This window comes from Amborella trichopoda, chromosome 12, assembly GCF_054954075.1.
Source record: "Amborella trichopoda isolate Santa Cruz 75 chromosome 12, AtrichopodaSantaCruz75HAP2 v2.0, whole genome shotgun sequence".
NCBI classification, from domain to species: domain Eukaryota; kingdom Viridiplantae; phylum Streptophyta; class Magnoliopsida; order Amborellales; family Amborellaceae; genus Amborella; species Amborella trichopoda.
Window position 1 is genome coordinate 2,923,268 of NC_142347.1, and position 26,807 is coordinate 2,950,074.

A 26,807-nucleotide genomic window follows, 5' to 3' on the forward strand; every position below is an offset into this window, starting at 1 on the left:
TTATTGGGATGAAGATCAGGTATATGCAATTTTTGAAGCCATATATATGGCACAAACATCTTTTTTCTTCATTATATTACAATGATAGGGTCGCACAACCTGCCAGCACACATACACGCATTCTTACACCCTAAAAGGACATTTAAGACCACCTTGGAAAATGCATACTCTAGTAGCAAAACTGCACTTCCTTATTCGTCCTACATGCAGAACAAAAATAGAGGATATTTCATGTTTTTTGTGAGGCCAATATGGTTGTTGATGGTTTAGGGTTGTCATGCCTTTATAAGCCATCATGGGAAGGTCTGGACTTTTTCTCTTCTTCTCTCTCATACGATGTAGCAAATATCCCTACTGATAGTGCTATAAAATAACCATGAGCTGTAAGCACATTTTCCTTATCTTATTATCGAAAAAGGGTAGAGGCCTAAATTGCGATTGATTTACCCAAAAAAGAAAAACAATTTATTATTTTATTTGAAATATTACTTATATGGACATATATTATTGTACTTCAAACACTTACTAGACATACATTCAGATTGATGAGAACCCACAATATCCGGTGATTTCCCATACAAATCGGCCATGATAGTGTTACATCGTAGGCATCATGTCTTTGATTGCAACATTTCACGCCTTGAATTTCTTACCCTACGTCAGAAGTTCTATGTGGATTTGAATGTTAAAGGCAAAGATAGAAACCTCTAGTTTCTAGGGACTATCTTTTTCGAGAAAGGATTGTCTACAAGGAGACCATTTATGTTTTTTATATTGAAGTATTTATCATATTTGTCCCTTAAATTTCAAAATGGGTGATTGTAAGAGTGTCATTGAATAGATACAAAGTTTCAAAATTTTTTTTCTCAAACTTCATGACTCATGCCATACAATCCAATTTAACATCTAATGAGTGAGAATGATTGTGACTTCCATATATAAAAGATAAGTGTTCCATTGGTAGACAATCCCTTTTAAAAATGCTCTTTGGTCATTAGGATCTAAGTCTCACTACCAAATGCATTTAAGAAAATCCTGCCTCAAGGAAGTATTCTTTTTTATATTGTTATGGAACTAATATAGCTGAAGCTCTACTATTAGGGGGATCGAGGCCCACTCATAGTCTTTTATTGTCTGATAATTGGATTAAGTGGAACCTACATTTCATTGGAACACATGAATTTCTATGATCAAATGGCTACTTAATGTAGAGTTGTAGCGCAAAAGGATCATATGACTAGTCTCTACAACCACCTTTGTGGTGCATCCGGCATCACAAGCACCGGTATACAATTACAAACGAAGAAATCGAAAGGTGGACATATAAAGTGCATATACAAACTCTAATAAGGCCTTTAATGGCTACATAAACTCAACAGAAGCAAGACAAGATATATATATATATATATATATATATATATATATATATATATATATATATATATATATATATATATATATATATATATATATATATATATATATATATATATATATATATATATATATATATATATATATATAAAATGTTTTGGATGAACCAAACATTAGAGTGAGAACACCATATTATTTCATTAAGGCCACTACATTATGTTAAATCCCACAAATGTCCTCTCACCTATATGCATGAATGAAGAGAGGGCACATATAGAAATTGTAGAAGATATTCTTTCTATTATCTTACCAACTTGATTTACACTGGCGGATTTATACATGAATGTACAGTTTTATAACTTTTTACACTCCCCCTCAAACTTGAGATGATTTGCGAGGAATCATAGATAGTTTGAAAACAAACTGTGAAAAAGGATGCGAGGGATGAGACTTAGTGAAGAAACGACCAGTTGTGCTGCAATAGGCACATATGGCACGAAAATTGTGCCCGCTAGATATTATTGTCGAACATAGTGGCAATCAACTTCAATAAGTTTCGTGCTCTCATGAAATTCTGGATTTTTAGAAATATGAATGATACTCTTATTGTCACAATAAAGTGGAATAGGAGTGGAGATAGTGACACACATGTCTGTAAGCAGCCAACGTAGCCAAACAATATTTGTGGTGGTATGTTCCATAGCCTAGTATTGAGCTTTGGTAGTTGATTGAGCAATTCGTTTATGTTTCTTGCTTTTCTAAGAGATGAGAGAATCACCAAGAAAAATGTAGAATCCTGTGATAGATTTGAGATCACTTGGATTTCTCGTAAAATCGGAGTCCGTTTATGCCCGGAGCTCAAGTGAGGTGGAAGAGGAAAAGAATAAGGCTTGGTGACGAATATCCCTGATATAACGAATGATGTGTAAAACAACAACGAAATATAAAGAATGTGGGGCACTAAAACCCGACTAACCATATGTACTGCATAAGCAATATTGGAGCGTGAAATAGTTAGATGTATCAGTTTCCCAACTAGTTAGCTATAAAAGGTTGGGTTAGGAAGAGCTTCACCATTGGTAGCTCGAAATTTGGCTTGACCTCAAGAGGGGTATCAACCTTTTTTGTATCATTCTGGAGTCAAGCTTGAGAAACAATCCCTGAAGCATATTTTAAGCTGTGACAGCAGATAGCCACAAGGAGAATAAGCAACTTCGAGTCCAAGAAAATACTGCAAAAAACTAAATCTTTCATTTCAAAGGCATTATTGAGCTTTTGTTTGATTTTATGAATTGTGCCCATAACATTACCAGAGATAATTATGTCGTCCATGTATAGTAACCAGAGAACCTGTTGGTTAGGTGTCTTGATCTCGCCCTTCTGATCTAGATGATCAGGAGGCACATGTCTCCGGTTTCAGGGGAACCTGGGACTTGAGATCGCTCTCTCGATAACCTTGCTCAAAAATAAGAGAAGGTAGACCAACCGATGATAGAGGAATTTAAGGTGAGTTCGGGACTAACTCGGGCTGGCTCGGGTGGGCACCCTATTAGATCACGAAAAAAGCCCCCCAGTCGTAAAACTGGTTCGGAATTGCCTCCCTTGACCTGTATTCTCCTGTTTCTGCAATCACACATATATGGCAAATGTTACAAGATAAGTGGGTCAATGGACCAGCACCTTACGTTTGGGGAATGTACACGGGTGTGCACATTCAAAAAAGAAGAAGAGAAGAATGAGAGAATTAAGATTGGGATGAGAAGAATTTGACCAGACGGTGAGACCGACACAGTGACTAAACTAGTAAGTAATTGACCGGGCATGGCCGTAAAACAGGCTCGATGACTCAGGCCAGCTCAACAAAATTACTACTAGAGGACATAACCCATACCGACTAGCTAGATACAATGGTTAGTCTGTTGTGATAGTAAAGCGGGCACAATAACTCTAACTGACACAACGACATTACGGCTAAACGACAAGACTTCCATGGAAGGCTAATCTCGACCTCTCTTGGTCAAACGAAAGTGTAAGAGAAAGAAAGAGAAAGAAGAGAGAGAGAGAGAGAGAAAAGAGAAGAAGAAGAAGGAAAGAAGAGAAAATAGAAGAAGAAGCAGAGTAAGAGAGAAAACAATGAGAGGAGAAGAAGAGAGAGAAGGGAAGGAAAGGAGAAAGATGACACAGATGGCAATGAGATGGGGAAAGAGAAGGCTCAGACAGCAATGGCTTCCGCCGGCTGTGACATAAAGAGAGAAGAGAGAGAAAGAACACATGCGACAATAGGCTTGCGCCGGTGTAACAGAAAAGAAAGAGAAGGAACACAAGCGGCAATATGCTTGTGCCGGCTGTGACAGAATATTTCTATACTTAACCACATGAAAGGAATTTTTTACATGAAAATATTTTCGGACAAATATTTTAAGGTGAACCAAACATACAATGCTCTTTTATCTCCAAGGCTAGACGGTTGTATTTCCATTTACCCAACACTAAAGCATTTTAATATGTCGGCACCCAAATTTATAGCTTTTCGTATTTATACTAGCAGTAAAGAATGCAAATCCACGATGAAAATGGAAAAGGTAATATGACCTACACCTTTTATGATAGGTAACACATGAATACCTTTTTCTTTTTTTTTTCTGAGTTTCATAAAAAAAAACAAATATGTTTCGGGAAATATTTGTACATATCCCTCATATTTTGCATGATGAAATATTTGTAGATATCCCTTATGTAAAATATAATTTAATTTTTTTAACATTTAATAATTTAACTTATGGACGACTTAACTAGGTACCTACAAGATGAGGTACCGCGGTGCATGTTGTTCACAGATGATGTAGTTTTGATTGATGAGACCCGAAACGGCGTCAACACAAAGTTAGAACTTTGGAGGGATGATCTAGAATCTAAAGGTTTTAAAATTAGTTGGATTAAGACAAAGTCTATGAAGTGTAAATTTAGTGATAATAGGAGTAGAGACAAGGAAGTAGTTAATATTGACAGCCAGAAAGTACAAAAAATATCGTACTTTCGATATCTTGGGTCTATAATTCAGGAAAATAGAGCGATCAAAAAAGATATCGCACACAGAATTAGAGTTTGGTGGGTGAAGTGGAGGTGTTCAGCTGGAATTTTATGTGATCGCCGCATACAAATGAGGCTGAAGGGCAAGTTCTATAGAACAACGGTGAGACCAGCTTTGCTCTATGGAGCGAAATGTTGGGTAGACAAAAAACAATATACCTATAGAATGAGTGTAGCAGAGATGAAGATATTGAGATGGATGAGTGGCAAAAAAAGAAGGGATAAAATTCGTAATGAATCTATTTGAGAGAATTTTGGCGTGGCACCAATGCGATAAAATGAGAGACAGTAGACTTAAGTAGCCTGACCATGTGCAGTTCCAACCAAGTACAATACCTGTTAGGAGGTACGAATGAGTTCAAGTAGAATGACTAAAAAGGGCAAGAGGTAAGTTCAAAAAGACATGGTTGGAAGTAGTCCGGTAAGATATAGGGACTTATGGCCTCCCTGAGGATATAGCCTTTAATAGAGCAAAACGAAGAATCAAGGTTCATGTAACCGACTCCAATTAATTGAAAAAAAACTAAAATTATGATGATGATGATAATTTAATATTTTACCCTTATATCCTACTTTTGATAGCATGTAATATATTTTTGTTCTAGTTTCTTATATATTAGATGCAGCTTGTATTTTTTATGCTCATACCTCTCACCATCATGCATCTTTAATAAATGTTAATATACCTTTCAAACAGTTAGAGATTTTTTGGTCATTTTTATTAAATTTATATTTTTCAAATGTGTGACAGCGAGAAATGTAGACACCCAAATGTAAGCATAATATAATTTGTAGATAAAAATAAAATTAAACCACTAGAGGGTCAAAAAGTAGGGCATGGACATAAAATATAAAGTACCATATTTATTTATGAAATTCTACAAAATACAGGAGGTATTTACGTCATTTTAATTTCTTTTTCTTGTTTTTTATTTTTGTTTTTTTCTAGTGTTACCACTAAACATATGAATACTCCAGAAAAGCAGGGTCGCTATATCGTCGCTGTCAACCGTGTGGCCACGGCAGTTCAAGTACCAGCGAAGTACAAGTAAAAGATACATTTTATGGGAAGACAAGGACACGCCAATTTTCTAATGTTCAAAAAAGAAAAAATAACACCAATTTTTTCCGGTTTTTTTTTTTTTGGGTAATTAAAGATGGGTGAGCTTTGTATAAGGTTTCAACTTTATACTATTTAGGTAAGGTGCTCCTCAAAACTATGTTGAAAATGCAGTTTCGGTGCTGCAAAACCCCGCCATGGTATGAAAATCTATTGTTGCTACCAATTATGAATTTTAAATTATCAAAAATCGTACAATCAAGCATATTTAAAAACACTTGAAAATATTGAAAATTGATGGTCTAGATATTGTGTTAGAAGATCAACTATTTTTAAGATTAGAAATCCCTTTTTTCACGTCTATGAATCTCGAGGTCGAGATGATCGATTTTAGGCTTTTCCAACATAAGAACAACCCCTTAAAGTGGGTTTTTTTACTTGCACCTTACTCCAGTATAAAGTTGACACCTTATATAAACTTTTTCCGTTAAAGATGGGTGAGGTTGGTATATGGTTGCCTCTTTATATTGTAGAAATAAAGCACGCCTATATAATTTACTTAGAGACGTGATTTCGGTATCAAAAATGTTATGATGACTTGAAAATCACTTTTCATCATCAATTATAAATTTTAAGATTTTAAAAATTGTAAAGATCGAGAAAAAATCTTGAAAATAGACTATTCAACTAACTTGTTACAAGATGCACTATTTTTTGGACTTGAAATTTTATTTTATTTTTTATGTCTATTCATTTTGATATGTGAGGGTTCTCCATGGCTGGAACACTCTCTTCTGTAGGACTTTTAAGATGCATCTTACCTTCAACAATATAAGATTGCAACATTATACAAACGTTTTCTATTAAAGATATTTTACTCGCATGATGTGCACTTATTCTTACGACTAAAACTCTATCTAGAATTAATTTTAGGACCCTAAATTTTAGGGATGTAACCTCTAAATCTCAATGCAAAAAATTTCGTTACCCCCTTTATATATTTGAAAAAAAAAGAAAAGATAAATGTCTTAAATTGAACAGAGACTATTGAAATTTTAGGTAGCGTGATCTAAGTGATAGAAGACTCAAATTTAAAGTTTTTTAAAATAATCATCTAATAATTCTTAAATGGTTCCCAAAATTCTAAATTGAAAATTTATTCTCAATAGATGAAATAAACTATATAAACTATGCTATCGAGGGAGCATAGAATACGTCTAGAAACCATGATGTAGAGGGAGTATAGAATACGTTTTCAGCTAAGGATGATCTGCGCATTTATCATGATACATGTCCTATTCAACTTAGTATTATCGTAAATAACAATAGATACGAACATGCCCTCAAGGCTCATAGAATAAATAATAAAATCCACAAAGAGACAAGCCGACAAATAGAGGCAGTACACGTGGAACAGTGAGGACCGAGGATTAGCGAGCTGTAATCTTGAAACTGCAACCAAAGGTCCATTAAGTGCAAGCATAGGTGGTCTTCTTTGAGGGCCAATCTCCTCCCTCTCTATGTCAGTAGTAGGAATGGAACTTGAGATGTAACACTCTTAAACATCAGCGGCTAACCACTCAAGCTGAAATTCAATTCTCCTCTCAATCTCCTCTGCCTCTCTTTTTTTTGTGTGAGCAACACCAGGACTACTTCAATGGTAGAAATCGAACTTGAGATATAGTGCCACTAAACATCAGTGGCTAACCACTCGAGCCCAAGCCCAATTCGTCTCTATCTCGCTCCCTCTCTCTTACATGGGGTTGATCGGCTGTAAAGTTCATCGAATTCTCTCTCGACTTAGAGGTCGAAGGCGTCGGGCTGGTTTGGCACCAAAGGGGTATGTGCCAGTGTTTGTGGGGCGAAATGAGAAGAAGAAGTTCATGGTGTGGGCCACCTCCCTCAGCCATGTTGTCTTCCTGGAGCTCCTTTGTTTGTCGACTGAGGAGTATGGATTCTCTCATCAGGGCGTTCTCCAAATCCCCTGTGATGTTACCCACTTCGAGAAGTGGGTGCTTCCCTCTCTACATAAGTCAAATGTATATCATCCCTTGAATAAATCTTTTCCTTGTAATGATTTTACTTAGAGATATTACACCTTGCATTCCTTTTTTTTTTTTCTTTTTTTCTCTTATTTATATATATTTTTGTTTATTTATTTATTTATTCTTTTTGTTCTTTTTGCTTGATTTTTCTACATGGATACTTTAGTGGGTTATGCTCTCCTAAATCTCTTCACAAGTGGTAGTAAATTCAAAGCAAAATGAAGAGCCACATTTAATAAGAAAATTTTTTGTATAGAGTAGAGGCTCAAAACAATTAAATTAGAGAACACCATGGAAATGAGAAAAAAATAGATTTCAAGTGTTGAAATAGTGTATCTTGTAATGCATTTTTAGACCATCAATTTTCAAAATTTTCAAGTTTTCATAGATCTGCTCGATTTACACTTTTTTTATTAAGCTTGAAAATTTATAATTACATATGAAAATATATTTTAAGGCTATCACAAAGATTTCCAATATTGAAACCACATTTCTCGATACTATTTGAAGGTACGCTTTACTTGATTGTTTAGAGCCTCGGTTCTATGTAAACACAAAGATTTCCAGTATTGAGCTACATTTCTCGGACACTATTTGAAGGTATGCTTTACTTTGATTGTTTAGAGCCTTGGCTCTATACAAACTTTTGCGTATATATAAGTAATTAAAATACTAACCAAATTTCAGAGATTCAATATAAAGTGTGAAACTCTTACATAAAACAATTCAAAACTAGTTCAAAATAAGAGCTTTTTTGAAAAAAAAAAAAAAAAAAGAATCCAAATAGTGCAAAAAAATAAATATTGAATTTTAAAATTTAGTACGTCACATTATTCTATTACAAAAATCTATCTAACGTATGACATCACTAATCATAAACTATTATTATCCATGCTCCATAAACATAAAACAAAAAAAAAGACTTTTAAATCAATAGAGAAGAAATAATTTATATTATTTAAATAAATAATTATTGAAAATCATGTCATAATCTCACGATATTATCATCCATCAATCATTTGTATCTTCCCATGGACTTATAATTGTTCCCCCACAAAAGGAGTCTCTTCAATTACATGCAAGAGAATTGTCTCTCAAGCATTAAAGAAACAATTCGTAAAGAGAATGAATTATTTCAAATAAAGATTGAGTAATACAATCAATGGAGTACTTCTATAAAGTAGAAGTGCATACCTCTACCAATTAAAGTTTGAAAAAAATAAAAAAAATTAACCATTTTGGATCATGTTTTTTGCCAAAATCTTGAGATCTCATATGGATTAAAAATTTTGGAAATAAAATATCATCTGCAACTTAAATAAAAAAAAAAAAAAAGCCAAATTTTTTTTTTTTGCCAAAAAAACAAAAAAAAAGCAAAAGAGGTGGGGGAAGATTGAGGCCGTTAATCCAAGAGTACTTGAAAAAAATAGTGGTCAAACCAGTTCACCTAGTCAACCACCATTTTGGACTGGTTGGGAACAAATACTGTTTTGTGCTCTGGTCGGACTGGATAAGGGTCCGATCTCTGGTTCTACCGATTGAACTGCCAATCTGGTCCAATCTTCATAACTTTAATCCAACCATCCTTTGTGATCTTAACCACACCTTGATATGGGATGGTTGAAGATAAACATAGGATACCGTTTTTTTCTAATGACATTCAATTTGTCATTCATTATTAACTATGAGGTCCTCAAGAACCCTATGCATGTGGAATTTTGAAACCTAAATGCCTAGATCCCACACAAGATTGTGGACATGTTATTTTGAATATGAACAAGATGGAATACAAGCAAAAATATGGAGTTGGAGAAAGCAAAAACAAAAGCATGCCACAATAATACAAAATACTTAGTTGTTTAGCCTAAAGAGCTACAACATTGTCCACTGCCTCGGCAAGTAGAATCCACTCTCCCAATGACAATTTAGAGTTATAAGATAAATGCATCTCTAAACATCTGAAAAACCCTTGTCAAATAACTTCATTTCTCCCACCACTACATTGCTATTGGAACATATTAAGTGCTAGCAAACGATTTAATCTTTAGGTATGAAAATTTAACGGACCAAAACACAATAGGAATGCTACATTGCTTGGAGCCATTTCTCATTCTCAAAAGGAATCTAGCTTTCTATGACATTTAAACATATTGACACTCACTATCACTTTATTTGTGATGTGGTACAAGATGGAAGACTTTTAATGTAAAAGATTCATATTAATGACAATCCCGTGGATATGTTGATTAAGCCTATTGTAAAAGATAAGTTCACTCGGTACAAGATTTCCTTGAAGCTTGTGGTTATTTGATGATTAGTAACATGTTTTCAAGTGGGAGAATATTAGGGTGAAACCATGTTTAGGATTTATGTGAATCCTAATGTGTTTTTTTGTTTTAAGGGATTTGGTATATCTCATTAAATATTGAGATATCGTTTGGGCTTCCTAGTATCATGGGTGATTTATATATGGATTTTTCGTCTTTATAAAGAGAGTTTTGTAGAGAGAAAACATATGAAATAGAGTGTGCAAGGAAAAATATACTGAAGATGGTTAGTTCTTTAGTCATTTAGGTAGGTGTTCTAGAGAGAGAAAAAGACCTTGTTTTAGGGCTTGAGAGAGAGTTTGTAATCTTTTCTATTCTACATGCTTGCATGATGTTTTTTTGATTAGTGGAATATAACTTTGTTGCTCCAGTTTTTGTGATTAGTGCAAGAGAACTTTGTTGCCCCATGGATATAGGCTTAAATCTTTATGTATCTCTTCTTTTATTTTCTGCACTATTTTTCTTTCCCTTATTCTTTTAAGGGCAAAGTTTATATAAAGTTGCAACATAAAATGTAGAACTACGGATGCACCTCAAAAATCCATCGGAAAAAGTTGTTTTAATATTGAAAAACCCTCTAATTGAACATCTCGACATCGAGATGAATGATTATGAAAAAAAAAAAAAGATTTTGAGTCTTAGAAATGGTGCATCTTACAACACATTATCTAGACTGTCAATTTTCAAGATTTTCATATATTTATAGATCTACTTGATTTTAATTATTTTTTGAGTTTAAAATTTTATAATTAGACGTGAAAATAGATTTTTGAGATAATCTTAAAAATATTTTACATCAAAATTATATGTTATGATAAAATTTGAAGGTGCACAATGGATTGTTTAAGGTTGCAACTTTATGGAAATCTCACCCTTCTTTTAAATCTTAGTTTTTATTCTCTACAATATTGAGAGGTATGGATTATACTTCTCGAGGCAGTCTTAGAATCAGTGGAGGACCGGTTCAACCCACCAATTCCCATTTTCAAAACACTGTCTTGATGTACTGAGTAAAACCTTCATGCTGCCATGCTGTTCTCTTACGGCTGCCGAGCCCCTCATAACCGTCTCGTGGATAGTTGGCGCTTGCAACTTTTATGGAGCAAAATAATGACCTATTATACAATAAAAAACAGTAAAAGTAATGGCAAAGGAAAACTAATCTGGATCTGGCAAGAAGATTGACGTTGGGATTTTAGGTTTTCGGAGGAACTCAAATTATTATGGAAAAGTTTATCTAAGCCTAGTAAAGCTACACCTCAAAAGTTCTTCCAAAACATTTAGTTTCTACACCTAAGAATTCTCAAATTGATGATTTCGACGAAGACAATTATGAATCTCGAAAGCAGTAGATATCAATGGCTAAAAGAAAAGTAAATAAAGAGAGCATTTACTTTTAGTATAAGGAGATCACAACCACTATTGTTTGTCAGATTCAAATTAGGTGGTTGTGAGTGTGACTTCAACTAGACTCGAACTTCAAAGAAAAAATTTCTAAGCTTTGTGATGCACCACAAACCATTCAATTTGACATCTAATTGCTTGGAGTAATTGTAACTTGTAATAAAGATAAATAATGTCCCATTTTCAGAGTTTCAATCTTCCTAATACAAGAGTGCAAATAGAATTTTTTATACCGTTGTACATTTTCTAGAAATAGTGCTGCATTTTTCCACCAGATTTTACTTTTAATTGTAGACCCTGGTAGGGGTGGCAACTGGTTAGGTCGTACTTGACCCAAAAATAGTATCTAGATGTTTAAATATATCTAAATAAGGATGAAGTTTCTATAATAGGTTTTATGAAAACAAAATAAAGGCTTACCTTAAATCCTCATCTGGAGAGAACTTCCGGCAATGAAAAACTCCATAATGCCTTTTTAATCAATTTCTAACACCGAAAATAAGATTGGACACTAAAAAAATGGTTCAGATCTATGAACACTTATTTACGATGAAATGGATAGTCTAGATAATTTTTTACGATATACATTATTTTAGTACTTAAAATCCTAATTTTTTTCACGATCATAATGCTCACGCTGAGATGATTGATGTAAAAGTTTTTCAACGCTTGAACTATAATTTTCGATGAGCTATGAGGTGTGGATTTACTTTACTTATTTTGAAAGGATTGCAGCCCTATCAGACCATTTTCCTTTAAGTATATTTAATAAATTTGTTAAATATACATACATATTATTTAAAGGATTATATCTAAAATATAAAATTAGATTTATTTAAATATTATTTAAATAATAACTTATAATAAATATTATTTAAATATTAAGATTCAAGATTTGGATCCAAAACTAAAATAGTATTCAAATCCAAGATTTGGACCCGGACCAGACCTATCAGATCCAATTTTTGAACCCATACCTAGACCAAGGTTGGGTCTGATCCTCTGGTCCATTGCCACCCCTTTACCCTGGGCCTTCTGCTAGCCGCACCCATGGGAAATGAAAGGGAGCACATCACAGAACATTAATTTAAAAGAAACCTAGTTTAAAATGAAGTCTCTACCACCCACAAACAAGAGAGGGCGGCATGTCGTTAACAATGAAGTATCTACCAGTCTATTCATACGGGGGCAATTCCTATGCCTGCCCTCGTCGTCTTCCACTCCATGAATGATAACCAAATTGAAGCTCCTAAAGTCATTCAACTAACAGAGACAACCCTGAACATAGCCAGTGAGCAGGTGAAACACCTGTCTCTCTATTTTCTGCCAAATTGAGAACAAAGCTGCCGAAAATGAATCCTGTTCCTTTCTCGTGCCTTTGCTTCTTCCTCGTTTTCTCTTGTGCTTTGCTTCTCACTAACCCTGTTAACGCGTTCATTTTCGTCGACTACTACTGCTTAGGAGACACAAATTATACAGCTAATAGCCCTTTCGAGAGCAACTTGTATGAGCTTTTCCGCTCACTACCAGGAAATGCTTCACTCACAGGCTTCTACAACGACACGAAAGGCACGAGCCCAGACCAAGCCTATGGGCTAATTCAGTGCAGGGGTGACCAAGAAAGCCAAGAATGCCACGACTGTGCCGGGGTTGCAGGCACAGACATAACGGGTTACTGCCCCAATAGCAAATCAGCCATCCTCTGGTTCGATGAATGCTTATTGCACTACTCAGATTCATGGTTCTTCTCCTCTATTGATATTAACGAGGTTCTCCTTTACAATAGACAAAATGTCACAAACCCAGATCTTTTTAGAGACAGAGTAGGACAATTGATGGGTAATCTCTCCTCCACAGTTGTGAATGACACATCCAAATTCTTGTATGCTACAAGGGAGATTGGTGTAAATGAGACAGAGAGCATATATGGGCTTGTGCAGTGCACCAGGAACCTTAATCGTGATAACTGTTCGAATTGCCTGAGAATGATTATCAGCGATCTTGCGGTTTATGGCGACAGTATTGGGGCTCAAGTTCATACAGGGAGTTGCAGTGCTCGTTATGAGATTTACCCTTTCTTCAATGCAACAGTATTCCCTCCACCACCTCCACCAGCTCTCCCTCCTCCTCCTACAAGTTTCCCTCCTCCACCTGAAAGTCATTCTCCTCTTTCTCAGCCACCGAATACTCAGCCACCAAATATAGTGGATAATTCTTCTGGGTTTTTGCTCCGTTTTTCTGCCACTCAATTTGCTATTTTTCTTGTTATTGTTATGGCCTGTTGAGCAACTTATTGCTGCTCGAGAATTTGAGATTGTTGGATTTCAATCGTTTTAAGTACTTAAAATGAATTGGTCGTCGTGTTCTGATGGTATTTATAGTCATAGGATGTTGCTTATTTCCAAAGGAATGAGAGGTAGGGCAAATTGCCACAAGGACTCTCTCTCGTGTTGATCATGGCCGAATTCCGTACTTCATAGCAGTGTTCGAAACTTTGGCTGCGTACTCGATCTGTGCCCGAGCCTAGTACTTGGCCCGAGTTCGAATAACCTAGCGCAAGTAAGTTTGAGTTTTTGCCAAGCTACAAAGTGTTAAAAAATAGAAAATTACAAAAAAAAAATCCCAAAAATAGAAAAAATATGTTTAAAATAAAATTAAACAAAGAACATGTAATGAGGTTAAAAAAGTAATGAAAATTTTGATTTTGAAAACAATCAATTTGTTATGAGGGTATTATAGAAATAATCTAAAAACAAAGGGAAAATATAGAGGTGACCCAGACCCAAAAATATTATGGGACCCGGACCCGATTGGACCTGACCCAAAATAAAGCAATATATATATATATATATATATATATATATATATATAGTAATCATCCTATCATAGCTTCCCACATCCATATGTGTAGGACCTCAAAGAATCACCATTAAATTTAGTATAAATGTCTAGAAAAGTTATCAGGTAGGTGTGGGACTTGACTTTTTTACATATATGTGTCAAATTTAATGGTGATCTTTTGGGATCCTACACACATGGGTGTGGAAGAGCCTCATAGGATCATTACTCATATATATTTAGGAAAAGTCTTCTCAATACTTATAGGCGAAAATGAACAATGATTTCGAATACCCTCATCATCGTCCAAAGTTCATCGCACGGTCACGATTGTCTGATAGTATTTTATTTTTTATTTTTTTCAAAAATCGCAATGATCAAAAATTTGAAGCACGTGTACATCTTAGTGAGGCGCACCTAATAAAAATATAAAACAAATAATTCTTGAAAAATAAATTGACCAAAATACCCTAGAAATTTTCCAAGGGTATTTTGGTTAATTATTTTCATGTAAAATATTTTTTTGATATTTTTTTTAGATTCTCATATTTTTTATGAACACACGTTTCAAATTTCAAGTCATTCCAATTTATAGAAAAAAATTAAAAATGAAATACGATCGGGCAATCGTGACTGCAGGATGAACTTTAGATAGTAATGAGGGTAGGCAAAATCACTGTTATAAATATATATATATATATATATATATATATATATATATATATATATATATATATATATATATATATATATATATATATGGAAAAGATGTTGTGTGCCCAGGTGTATACTGTTACACTAAACAGATATCTGAGAGTACTTTATTTTTATTTTTTCTAGAAATCCAAATCACTTGAAATTTTAGGGGTGTATTCTTCATAAATAGACGAATCTAAAAAAAAAATAATAAAAAAACTTTTATATGAAATAAATTGACTAAAATACCCCCGAAACGTTTCAGAGGTATTGTGGTCAATTTTTTTTCTACGAATTATTTTATTTTTATTTTTATTAGATGCATCTTAATGAGAAAAACACATGCTTACAATTTCAATTGATTTGGATGTATAGAAAAATAATTAAAATTCAAACACTATCAGACATCCGTGAGCGTCAGATCGGCCTCAGATATATATATATATATATATATATATATATATATATATATATATATATATATATATATATATGCAAGCTTTCTATGCTTCCCCTACAGCATAAAAGTTCTACCATCCCCCTTATCTAGCCGCCCATTCGGAATGGTGGGCTAAGATTGCCCCAATCACAATGTCACATCTCTACACTATTTTATTTTAATGTTTTTTTATATAAACTATTTTGACACCAAATTTTGGATATGCATTCCTCTATTAAACTCACACTAGCAAAAAATATAAAAGAAATATTTTCAATCAAATAAAATAACCAAAATACCCTTGAAAGTTCAAGGGGTATTTTTATCATTATATTTTGTCGAAAAATTATTTTTAATATTTTTTATAGGTGTGCCCTAATGAGAATATGGAACGTACCAAATTTATATTCATACAATTTGTATAAAAAAAAACTAAAAATAAAATACTTTGAGGCATCGGATTTAAGATCAAACGGTGAGTGATTCTCTTGATCAAAACTGGACAGCTGGATGGTAGGGGGAGGATAGAACTTCTATGCTGTAGGGAAAGCATAGAACCTTTCCCATATATATATATATATATATATATATATATATATGCATGCTAGCATAGTCCCACTAGCACACAACTATATATGAACCCAATGATCTATATTCAATCTGGGCCGGTCAGACAGATATGACGTCATTTTGTATTTTAGTTTTAATTTTTTTTATAAATCCAAATTACTTTAAATTTTAGGCATGTATTCTTCTCATCAAGACGGAAGTAATAAAAATATTAAAAAAATAACTTTCAAAATATAAATTAACCAAAATACCCCTGTAAAATTTTGGAGGTATTTTGGTCAATTTATTTTTTACAAATTATTGTTTTGATATTTCTATTAGATTGTCCTATTTTTAAATAACACAACCAAAATTTCATATGATTTGGATTTATTGAAAAAAAATTAAATCCAAATATAAAATACAATCGTGATCATTAGATCGGCTCAGATTCAATCTGGACCGTTGGATTCATATCTAGCTGTGAGCTAATATATATATAAAGCAGCGATTACATGCAACAGTTGTATAGCAATATGATGTAACAACTTTCAAAAATCATGTTAGGGACATTTGATTGATTCAAAATTTAAAATATGCACTCTTTTCATTCTAATCAACAATCACAAAAACAAAAAAATTAAAAACGTAACCTATAAAGTAGTTTTTTAGCCCAATTAATATAGGCCATCTATTTTGATAAGAAGTTTAGATCTAGGCCTTAGAAGGATTCTTTCATTTCCAATTTTTTTAGATGGCTTTATTATCATTAGATGAACAATGTTAAAAAAAGAAAAAAATGATTTTGAGTTTGTAAAGGCTAAGATTTTGAAATTTACCAAATGAATGGTCTAGATTTGTTGTTCGATGGGAACTTATTTTAACCATATCTAAATTTCAAATTGAACTTCTTATTTCTTGGGATTTGATTATTGGAGCAATGATTTCATGCAACTGTTGTATAGTAATATGATGCAACAACCTTACAAAACCATCTTATGGCCCTTCGTTTGATTCAAATTTTGAAATATACACTCTTTTCATTCTAATGAACAATCACAAAAAAATAAAAAATTGAAAACACAACCTAGAAAGTATTTTTTTAGCCCAATTAACATAGGCCGTCCATTTTGGTGAGATGATTAGATCTAGGTCTTAGAAGGAATTTTTCATTTCCAATTTTTTTGGATGACTTTATTATCATTTGATCAACAATGGTAACAAAGAAAAAAATGATTTTGAGTTTATAAAGGCTAAGATCTTGAAATTCACAAAATGAATAGTCTAGATTCATTTTTGTAGGGGACTCATTTTGAAGATATCTAGAGTTCAAATTGATTTTTTTTTTTTTGAGGATTGATTATTGAGATGAAAGGAGTGTGTGTACAAATTTTGGAGTCATACAAATGGCACAAACATGATTTTCTAGAAGTGTCATTTCATTGTACTATAATACAACTGTTGCATTGGATCATTGCTCTTGAATATTGAGATAAAGATAGTGTGTATACAGAACTTTTGGTCATACAAATACCACAAATATGCTTTCCTGGAAGTGTGGTTGCATTACACTCTGGTACAACTGTTACATTGTACTATTATATTGTGTGTGTGTGTGTATATATATATATATATATATATATTAATCTTATTTAAATATTTACACTATTCAGGTCAGATCTATATGGACCCCATACCCGAATAGTGTTTGGGTCCAATTTTGGGACCCATACCCTGACCTGGGTTGGGTCCGGCTCCGTTGCCACCCCTAGAAAAAATGTAAAACCATGTCTTCATGGCCAAAACACTTTCCAACCAAATGATAGAAAACATAAAAAATTAAAAATAAAAACATATCACAAATAAATTCCTTTTTTTAGTAATTTTATAATTCTTTTTGAATTTTTTAAGATTCCTGAGGGGGACACCCAACTTGGGATACTCAGGCTCGCCAGTCCCGCCCACCCCCTCGTTCCCCACCTTCTATTAAGATTTGGCTCCTGGAGGATTCATATTTATTATTTAACCAAGCCAAAATATGAAATATTTTGTCCTGCTCAGTATGTTTTTGTAAAAATTGCCAAGTCAATAGTTGTAGGTAAGTATATTGTTAGCTCATCCCGCATACTCAAGAGAGTGCCAAGATATTTAGTCATTGTTTTATCCACTTGTTATGTTTGAGAAATTTCTTGTTTTAATAGGAAAATTTGAACGTCATTGTCGTGTTGGCCATATGTTGCCTCAATGGAGTTCCATAAATCTTGAGCTTTCTCAACAAAAGTAAAAATTTATGAATGCTTAGGTTCCATAGAGTTCAATATCCATGACATCACAAGATCATCATTGGATTGTTATTCCTCAAACAAGAGATCATCTTGGTTGGGAGACTTTTTTTTTCATTAATGTGCCCAAGTTTAAATTTCCCACAAAGAGAACGAGAAACAATTCTCGCCCAAGCAAGATAATTAAATTCATTCAGAAGAACAGTATTAGGTTTCATACCAGAGTTATGTTCTAAATCTGCCATTACGAAAAAATAAAAGGAACTAGAAAACTAACTTGGTCAGTAAATAGTAATTAAAGAGTAGAAGATGCTTCAGTCATAAATAATTGAAAATCCCAATTAACAATATTATTTTCTCTCTATAAAAATTGCCATAGTGTATCCAACTATTTGTGAATTTAATGCTCCCAATTGGAATAACTGGTTGCTTTTCTTCAAACCAAATCAAAAGACCCTTCAAGGGGATCACCTCTGAGAAAGAAAGGCCAGAGAGAGGGCCGGGTATCCAACATGCCAAGGGAAAGCCCTCTCAATCAAAGACAACGTCAATCCAAACCTATGCAAATGGAGTTTGCAACATTAAGCCGATGGTTCCTTGCTCTCTCTAATCTAATCTGGAGTTTGCAACATTAGGGCCTAAGGTTTGGAGAGTTTAGCAATCTTGCATGATCACCCACAATTAGCAAATTGCCAGATCACCCACAATTAGCAACATTGAAAAGTTGAAAAAAAATTTAGCAACAATATTGCAAGATAGCAAGGTTTAGCAAGGAAAATTACAAAAAAAAAAAAATAAAAAAAAAAAAAAAAAAAAAATCCAAGACTACATTTTCTATACAACTTACCCCAATCTTACTTTTTCTCTCACTTTTTTTCCCAAAATACACTTTCTATGCAAATACCCCTTATCCCTAAACAAATTAAAAATGAAAAAACTCCTAAAGTATGTCACTGTGTAAGTACGGTCTGGCAATAGGGCTCCAGCACTATGTAAAGTGTGGTCTGGCAGTAGGGCTCCTTCACTACATAAAGTGTGGTCCGGTAGTAGGGCTCTGTCACTATATAAGGTGCTGGTAGTAGGGCTCCAACACTATGTAAAGTGCGGTCCGGTAGTAGGCCTCTGTCACTATATAAGGTGCTGGTAGTAGGGCTCCGACACTATGTAAAGTGCGGTCCAGCAGTTACAAAAGGTGGTCGAGAAGTAATGTTATTAGATTCCAAGGCTCCGACACTATGTAAAGGACGGCCCGGTAGTATTCGATCTGGTAGTTGCCTTAGGGCAGTCCGGCACTTATACGCTCCGACAATGTGATATGCGCTCCGGTAATGGGTCCAAAAATCAACGTCAAATCGGGCCAAAATGATTTTTTTATACAAAAAAGGCATTTACGTCTAAAAAATGAACTTTTTCCTTTAAGGGTATTTGCATAAAAAGTTTCTTTTAGAGAAAAAGGTGAGAAAAAAAAATAGGTTGGAGATAAGTTCCATAAAAAATATATTCTTGGTTTTTTTTTTTTTTTTTTGGTAATTTTTCCCTAGCAATATTGGAAGATCACCAAATGAAAGTCGACTCTAGCAAAAAGGGTAATCAAAAGGAAGCAAAAAGGCAATGTTAGGTGTTTAAAAAAACAGGCCAACGAATCTAGGTGACGGTGCTTGCATCAGGGAAATAAAATGGAGAAGACGAATCCTTTAGGTGTTGCCGTTATGGTCACGATGCTTGCAAACAAGGAAAAGATCAGACAGAAATAAAAGAGGACGGCTTCAACTTGCTTCACGAATATAGACAAACTCACAAGATATGGATCACGATCGAGAGAGACGGAGCAACTACCGTTGAGCGATGGATCGTTATTGAAAGATAAGCATGTTCTGATACCACGTAGAGTTCGCCATGAAGGGAAATAGTAACGAAAGAGAGAGAAAGAAATCAATAAAACATGTCCGGCAATGGTGCTTACATCTATAAAGGCTAAACCAGTATCTTATTTATAAAGAAGAGATTAATCTGGTTTATTAGAGATTTATAGAATTACAATTCTTGCTTTTTAAGAAACAAATCTCAATACAATTATAATCCCACAAAATAATTGAATATAGAAAACTTTGGTTACTATAGCTATCAACGATACAAGAAAGACTTCAAATCTTTTTGAACTTTCATCTTCTTTACCCAATATTAGCCCTAGTTATAGGAGGACTTCTATGAGATGGGGTTTTTGCTTAATACCAAGTCTAACCATTTGGCTCCATGGCCATATACATTTTCAATTTGCCTGGGAATTTGAGGAAAATATTATGAGGTATAACATGGAGGTAGCTGATTCACAATTAAAAATCTGGCTTTTAACGATTAGACTTATTTATATTTGAAAAAAATTTCATGCGGGCTAGACCGCATTCCTACAAGATGCGTCCCAAGGTATAAAGCATCCATCTTAAAGATGGATTCAAATACGTGATCCATCTAAAAACAATTGGAACTAACGGTCCAAATGTTTTTTTTACATAAAATCAAAAAATCAAAATAAATAAATAAATAAATAAATATATATATATATATATATATATATATATATATATATATATCTTTTTCTTTTTTTTATGTTCATGATCTCCATATTAGAGATGTTAGATTTGGTGCTATCCAAAATCATCCACATAAGTAAATCTCATATTTTGTGGGATTGATTGAGATTGATCCATATTATGCGGGATTGAGATATTTCTATGTTATGTAGGATTGAGATATTCGCATATTATGTAAGATTGAGATTGATATTGATAAGCGTCCTAAAAAAATAGAAATCCAAAAAGGATTAGGATTTTTGGATATATCTCTTGGTCTTTTGAGATATATGTAAGATTTATAGAAATTTTTCTATTTAGTATGGATTCTTTATCATATAAATGGGATGAAAGTACAGAAAATTTGTGTGCCCTATTTGGGTTACTATATGAGAAGAGGGTGGCAAGGCCTCCCGTACATAAGATGCAAGGTTTCCTCTTAGAGAGAAGAGGGCTTCTTTTGGACAGAAACATTGTGATGGTGCCTCTTTTAGACTCCCGAAGATTGAAATGTTTGTTTCTTGTAGAGAAGCGGTTTCCATTGATATTTTGGGTGGTTAGGTTTCCTCTTAGAGAGAACAGAGCTTCTTTTGGACACAAACATTGTGATGGTGCATCTTTTAGACTCCCGAAGATTGAAATATTTGTTTCTTGTAGAGAAATAGTTTTCATTGATATTTTAGGTGGTTTCTCCTTTTAGTTAGAGAAAAAGTCAGTTTCTCATTGCTCTGGTGTTATCGGTAATGGCTGCCAGAAGTAAGAGTGGTTTAAAATGGTTTGCTCGACTTGAGTTTTTATAGAGGTTTAGAGAGGTACTCTTTGCTCCAAAATCATTAGTATTATGGATTTATGTTTGTCGTGCCCATGGATGTAGTCATTTTCGTTTGAACCACGTAAATCTTTGTGCTCTTGTTAGATGTGTTTGATGTTTTATTTCTCATACTTTATTTACCAAATATTAGCTCATTAGGTTTAAAACTTCTGTGCACAACTAGAGATTACATGTCCTTAAAAATTGGATCCGAAAATGTATCTCAAAAATAGAAAGGGGTGACTCATTTCTACATGAACTCATAAAAACCATGTCCTTCATGTTTCCATGTTTCAATTTATTGCTTGTATAATATTAAATTCCTTTCTAAACCTTGCACAGATAGAGAACTATGACGAACACACTTACAAAGCATACGTAAGCCTAGCAGCACAGGCACACCTAAACATGCCAAAAAGTATATATATAGAGAGAGGGCACATTAGAAAGAGTGAGAGAAGACACGAGAGGAGGAAGAGAGGACATAAGAGAAAGAGGGTACACCAGAGAGAGAGGAGACACAAGAGGGGAAAAGAGAGAGGACACCCCAGAGGGAGAGAGAGGGGGGAGAGAGGAGTGAATGAGAGAGAGAGGACACGAGAGAGAGGGGGAGAGAGCAAATAGATGGAGCAAGTCAGTGTTTCAATGGGCAGGCACCCACGCATGCAGTGATGCAAATGAAAACGCGCAAAGCATGTTGATGGCCCACCTTAACCCAATAAAACCTCAATACAAACAAGTTGAGCCCAGCCTCACGATAACGATAAAACAGATATGTTGAATTTGCAACCGCTTTTTTCTTGTTTATTACAAGACAAGAGTGCCGCCCTGTTGTCATAGAGGTGAGAGATGGGGTTAAATTACCAATTCTAAAAAACCACTTATAAATTATTGTTTTTTGTTTTTTTAGGTAATTCAGCGGGGAAGACAGACCGGGCTTATTGGTTTTTCAAATTATGAGTTAGCTTTTTTAAAATATTAGTGGGGTGATGTTAGCGGTGGGTATGGAAACCAGTAGCTAGGGTGTGGGGTGCTTCCTTACATACAAAAGTTGTGATTGTTATTAGTTGAAGGGTGAGGTTTGTATAATAGGTACACAAGCAAGGGTACGGTTTATATAGATAAAGAGCTTGGGATTAATGGGTTAGGGCTTGACGATTTGCAAACGCTACGTCCTAGGCTCAATTTCAACGTAGGGGCGCTCTCTTCACTGACTCACTTAAAAAAACAAAAAAATAAGACTAAATTTTCCATAAGACAGTTCCTCGTATCCAAAACCTTACGCCTTGAAAATCTACATTCAACTTAATTGTAAAAACTAAAAAATGGTACAGATCGAACTGATCTATAGAACATTCGAAAATTTTGAAATATATGCTATTCAATTTCTTTTTTTCCATTATATCTATATTTCTCGAGATTTTTCCATAAAATAGTTCCTGATATCCAAAACCTTACAACGCCTTGAAACTCTACGTTTGACTTAATTGAAAAAAAAAAAAAATGGTACAGATCGAACTGATCTATAGAACATTCAAAAATTTTGAAATATATGCTTTTCAATTTGTTTTTTTCCATTATATCTATATTTCTCGAGGCGAGATATCAATTAGAATACCGTCCATCTTCCAATTACTCTTTTCTATTAAAATTTTGAGGTCCTCCTTATAATATATAAACATTTTCCTTAGTTAAATCTTTTTAAGTTAAACAATGGATACACAAATCGGGACTCTAGATCAGTAATAAACAAGAAGCAAAATCATTCCAAACATCAATAATTTGCTTCACCAGATGAAGAATTATCTTACCTCAAATTTGAAAATTCCAAAGGAAAGATCAAGCTGGCGGAGAGAAGAAGAAGAAGAGAGAATAAGAACTATCTATCTTTCACTCAATTTTTCAAAAATTCCAATGGCGACATCAATGGTCATACATTATTCCCTTCCATGGCATGCCACTCTCTCTCTTGACAAACCTTATTTCTCCACAATACATAAAAACATAGGCCCTCATTAGAATAGAAGAATTCTTTGTTGTTTTCAAACCAGCCATCCGCCATCTAAACCTTCAACTTCTCCAAGATCCATGCTGCAAATGCAAAAGGAAAACTAATCATAAACCATAATTACAATGAGAGGAAAAAAAAAACCATAAAATCAAAAAAGAAATGGATCCATGATCACAATGTGAATCAAAAGAGAAATGGAACAACGGACATAAACCAAATGAAATGGCTGAGTTTGAGATATGAACCTCTACCTTGGCAAAGTTGTATCCTGCAAAAATCCATCAGAAGCATCTGATAAGTGATTCAAACAGCATCCCTCCACTGAAGAGATACCCAAGTGCTCTGCATTGTCTTGTAACCAGGCAGGAATATCCATCAGCTCCTCAAACAATTCATATTCCCCTCTATTATTGCGACTACAACTACTGTTACAACTGCTCCCATGGTTCTCATGGCCACTCTCAAGATTGTTAAGAAACTTCAACCACCAAGCTGAATGGACCAAATTCATTGTATCATTCCATTCCATTTCATGCCTCTCTCCGATAGACCTTATCTCAGCCATCCCTGCATCATCCATGGCCGAATGGAAAGATACAGTTTCAGATGGGCGGAGAGGAGTGGAGGAATTGGGGTTCGGGTTTTCTGGGGGGGTTTCAAAGTTGGAGAAATCAGATGAAACAGGGGGAGAAAATAGAGTTTCAGGGGATGAGTCGATGATTTGTAGTGTCTCTGAAACCCCATTGAAGAAAACTGAAGATGGGTCTGAATAAATTGATGGATTATTGTTGCAATAGAAGCTGTTATAGCATTGCTGCAAATTTAGGTTCAGGCCAAGAGTTTGCTGTGGCAATGGCAGCTCATTGCAGGTTAGCGGCGCACAAAGGGTCGGAGAAACCCAAGGGAAGCAGGGAGGGGAAGTAGAGAGAGAAGGAGAGAAAGATGAGCAAGGAGTAGAACTGGAGAGAGAAGAACACGAGGAAGAGAAGATGGGGTAATCAGGGAATGAAGTACTAGATGGATAAATTCTTGGGTTTCTCCTTGATTTGATCTTGTTATTGGTTTCTGATGACAATGGTGCAGTAGAGTCTTGAGAACTATTTATGTTCTGTTGTTTCATGGCTGCCCTGTGGAATTTTAGAGCAGTTACTATCTCTCTCCTAGCCTCTGCCATATTTAGCAGCCTCTCTTGGTAAGGCCTAGTAGTATGGAGCCTCCTCCTAACTTGTTTCTTAACCTGAGGCTGGTTTGGTTGTTCGTTTTCTCCAAAACCTCCATTAAATTTAGCTGGGGTTTTGGGGAAATCAGGGCTCTCATTATCTGGGCTTTTCCCATTCATGCTATCCTCTTCTGATGAAGAAGAAGCCCTGTTTCTTGAAGAAGTAAGCTGTTTCACTAGGCTCCTGATATAAGCACCAGATAAATGGGGCTCTTCTTTTAGCTTTTCTTCAACAACTCCTAGGTTTCTACTGCCATGACTTGGCTTGGATCTGTTTCTCATCTTCTACAAAAAAAAAAAAGAAGAGATCTCTCTCTCTCTCTACCTAAGAACAGAAATGGATGTGAGGTGGTGGACAATACAAGAACAAGGTGTCATTGTTAACCCCCCTCTCTTTCAATCTCAAAAGAGTTTTGCTCCTCTCTCTCTCTCTCTCTCTCTCTTTCTACCTACAAAGAGTTCTCTCTCTCTAGACTTATTTGTTCATCTCTCTCTTTCTGCTCACAAAGAGTGTACCACAAGGAATCATGTTTTCCCCTCTTTCCCTCTTCCTTTTCGGGTCCTCTCTCTCTTTCCTTTTTTGGGTTCTGTTTCTCTGAATGCAAAGTACACTAAGGATCCATGGAACCATGGGACATTATTTATAGCACAGGACATTCTAGGGTTTGTTTATTGACAAAGAAAGGGATTTTATTAAGGACTGGGTTTATGATTCAAAACCCTAGAAATGGGATAAGATACTAAACCACAAAATGCCCAAACTAGCCCCTCCATAAATAGTACTAAATCAGACCCATGTGATCCTATGAAATACAGAAATTGTCACGATTCATGGGACCAGATGAGGGTAATCTTGTCATATGGAAGGGTAATTGTGACATATTTTTGCCAAAGAGGGCTTAATATTGGGCCTGAGTGCCTATTGTTGGTGAGCATATACTTTGTGGACCAGACCCTACCAAGCAAACGTCAGCCGGCACTGACTGACAGAAGAATCTCCATTACTGTTTCTCTTCCTTTTTTTAAAAAAAATATATATTTAATGTGTTATTTATTCAATTCTTTTGAATTTTTATTTCAGTTGAATATTTTAAATTTTTTCTATTTAATTATAACCGACATGATTTGGATTTGCTTCCAAACGGAGTACTTGGACCCCTTGGAAAGGTCAGGAAGGACAGGAATGCTCCATGCTCTTGCATTTTTATAATGTTTTCCAATTTTTTTTAATTATTAAGTGTTTTAATGTTCCATTAGTATTTCCATAGTTTCCATTATTTTCTCTGTTTTATTTTTTTCTTCTTTTTAAAGGTCTGAATAATGAGGTTGCAGAGAGGCATGGCTCTGTATTTTTTCATCAGAGTTTTTGCAGGCACCAGCAAAAAGGGAGGTGAAAATAAAGCCCAGAGGAGGTGCGGGGTAACATTCAAAAAGAGGAGGTGGGGTGACTTATTACTGCAGTAAAACACTCATTTGACAAATCAGACATTCAGTTCAGATCATGGAACTCTTTATTTCGGTGAGTTTCGGCAATATTTCGGGGGTATTGGTTAAAAGTTGAGACAAAATTTTGGTATTTAAAATTTCGTTGAAAACCCAAATGGAAAATTTAATATTTTAAACTTTGACTTTGCTATAATGCTTTTTTAATTTGGAGAGGGTTCGATAATTCTCGTGAATGAGGGGTAATGTGGCCATGAGGATCATTACCCTCCAATCAAGAGCCAATTATCAAAAAGTCGTCTCGGGCCGACTACTCGGGCTTCGCCCTTGCCTAGTAGGGCTCGAGTGCTGTAACAGTTGGAAATTATTAAAATAATAAAAATTTAAAAAAAAATAAAAATAGATTTTTTAAAAAATAAAATTGTGATTAGAGGTATTTTTGAAAAAAATTAAAAAATGAGATAAAAATAAATATTCATGGCCAAAATACTTTCCAATCTTTGTCAAAACGATAAAAAATATAAATAAACATGTTACAAATATATTTCTTATTTTTTAGAGATTTTTTATAATCTTTTTTTTAAAAATTAGGATCATGGAGTTAGACCTCCAAAGACAACTCGGGCTCGGCAAGGGCCCCAACCCCTAT

At 34.5% G+C, this 26,807-nt stretch overlaps 2 protein-coding genes across 2 annotated transcripts; one reads left to right on the plus strand and one right to left on the minus strand.

The window, feature by feature from the left end:
* Positions 1 to 12,456: 12,456 nt before the first annotated feature.
* LOC18433716 (cysteine-rich repeat secretory protein 38) lies at positions 12,457 to 13,666 on the plus strand. Its single transcript, XM_006843797.2, has one exon. It carries the CDS (start codon positions 12,653 to 12,655, stop codon positions 13,583 to 13,585), a length of 933 nt encoding a protein of 310 aa, XP_006843860.1. The 5' UTR covers positions 12,457 to 12,652; the 3' UTR covers positions 13,586 to 13,666.
* Positions 13,667 to 23,355: 9,689 nt separating this feature from the next.
* LOC18433715 (hydroxyproline-rich glycoprotein family protein) lies at positions 23,356 to 25,375 on the minus strand. Its single transcript, XM_006843796.3, has 2 exons — positions 23,748 to 25,375; positions 23,356 to 23,576 (listed from the first exon to the last, which is right to left on the minus strand). The coding sequence occupies exons 1-2, from the start codon at positions 24,995 to 24,997 to the stop codon at positions 23,528 to 23,530; spliced, it is 1,299 nt and encodes a 432-aa protein (XP_006843859.1). The 5' UTR covers positions 24,998 to 25,375; the 3' UTR covers positions 23,356 to 23,527.
* Positions 25,376 to 26,807: the final 1,432 nt, after the last annotated feature.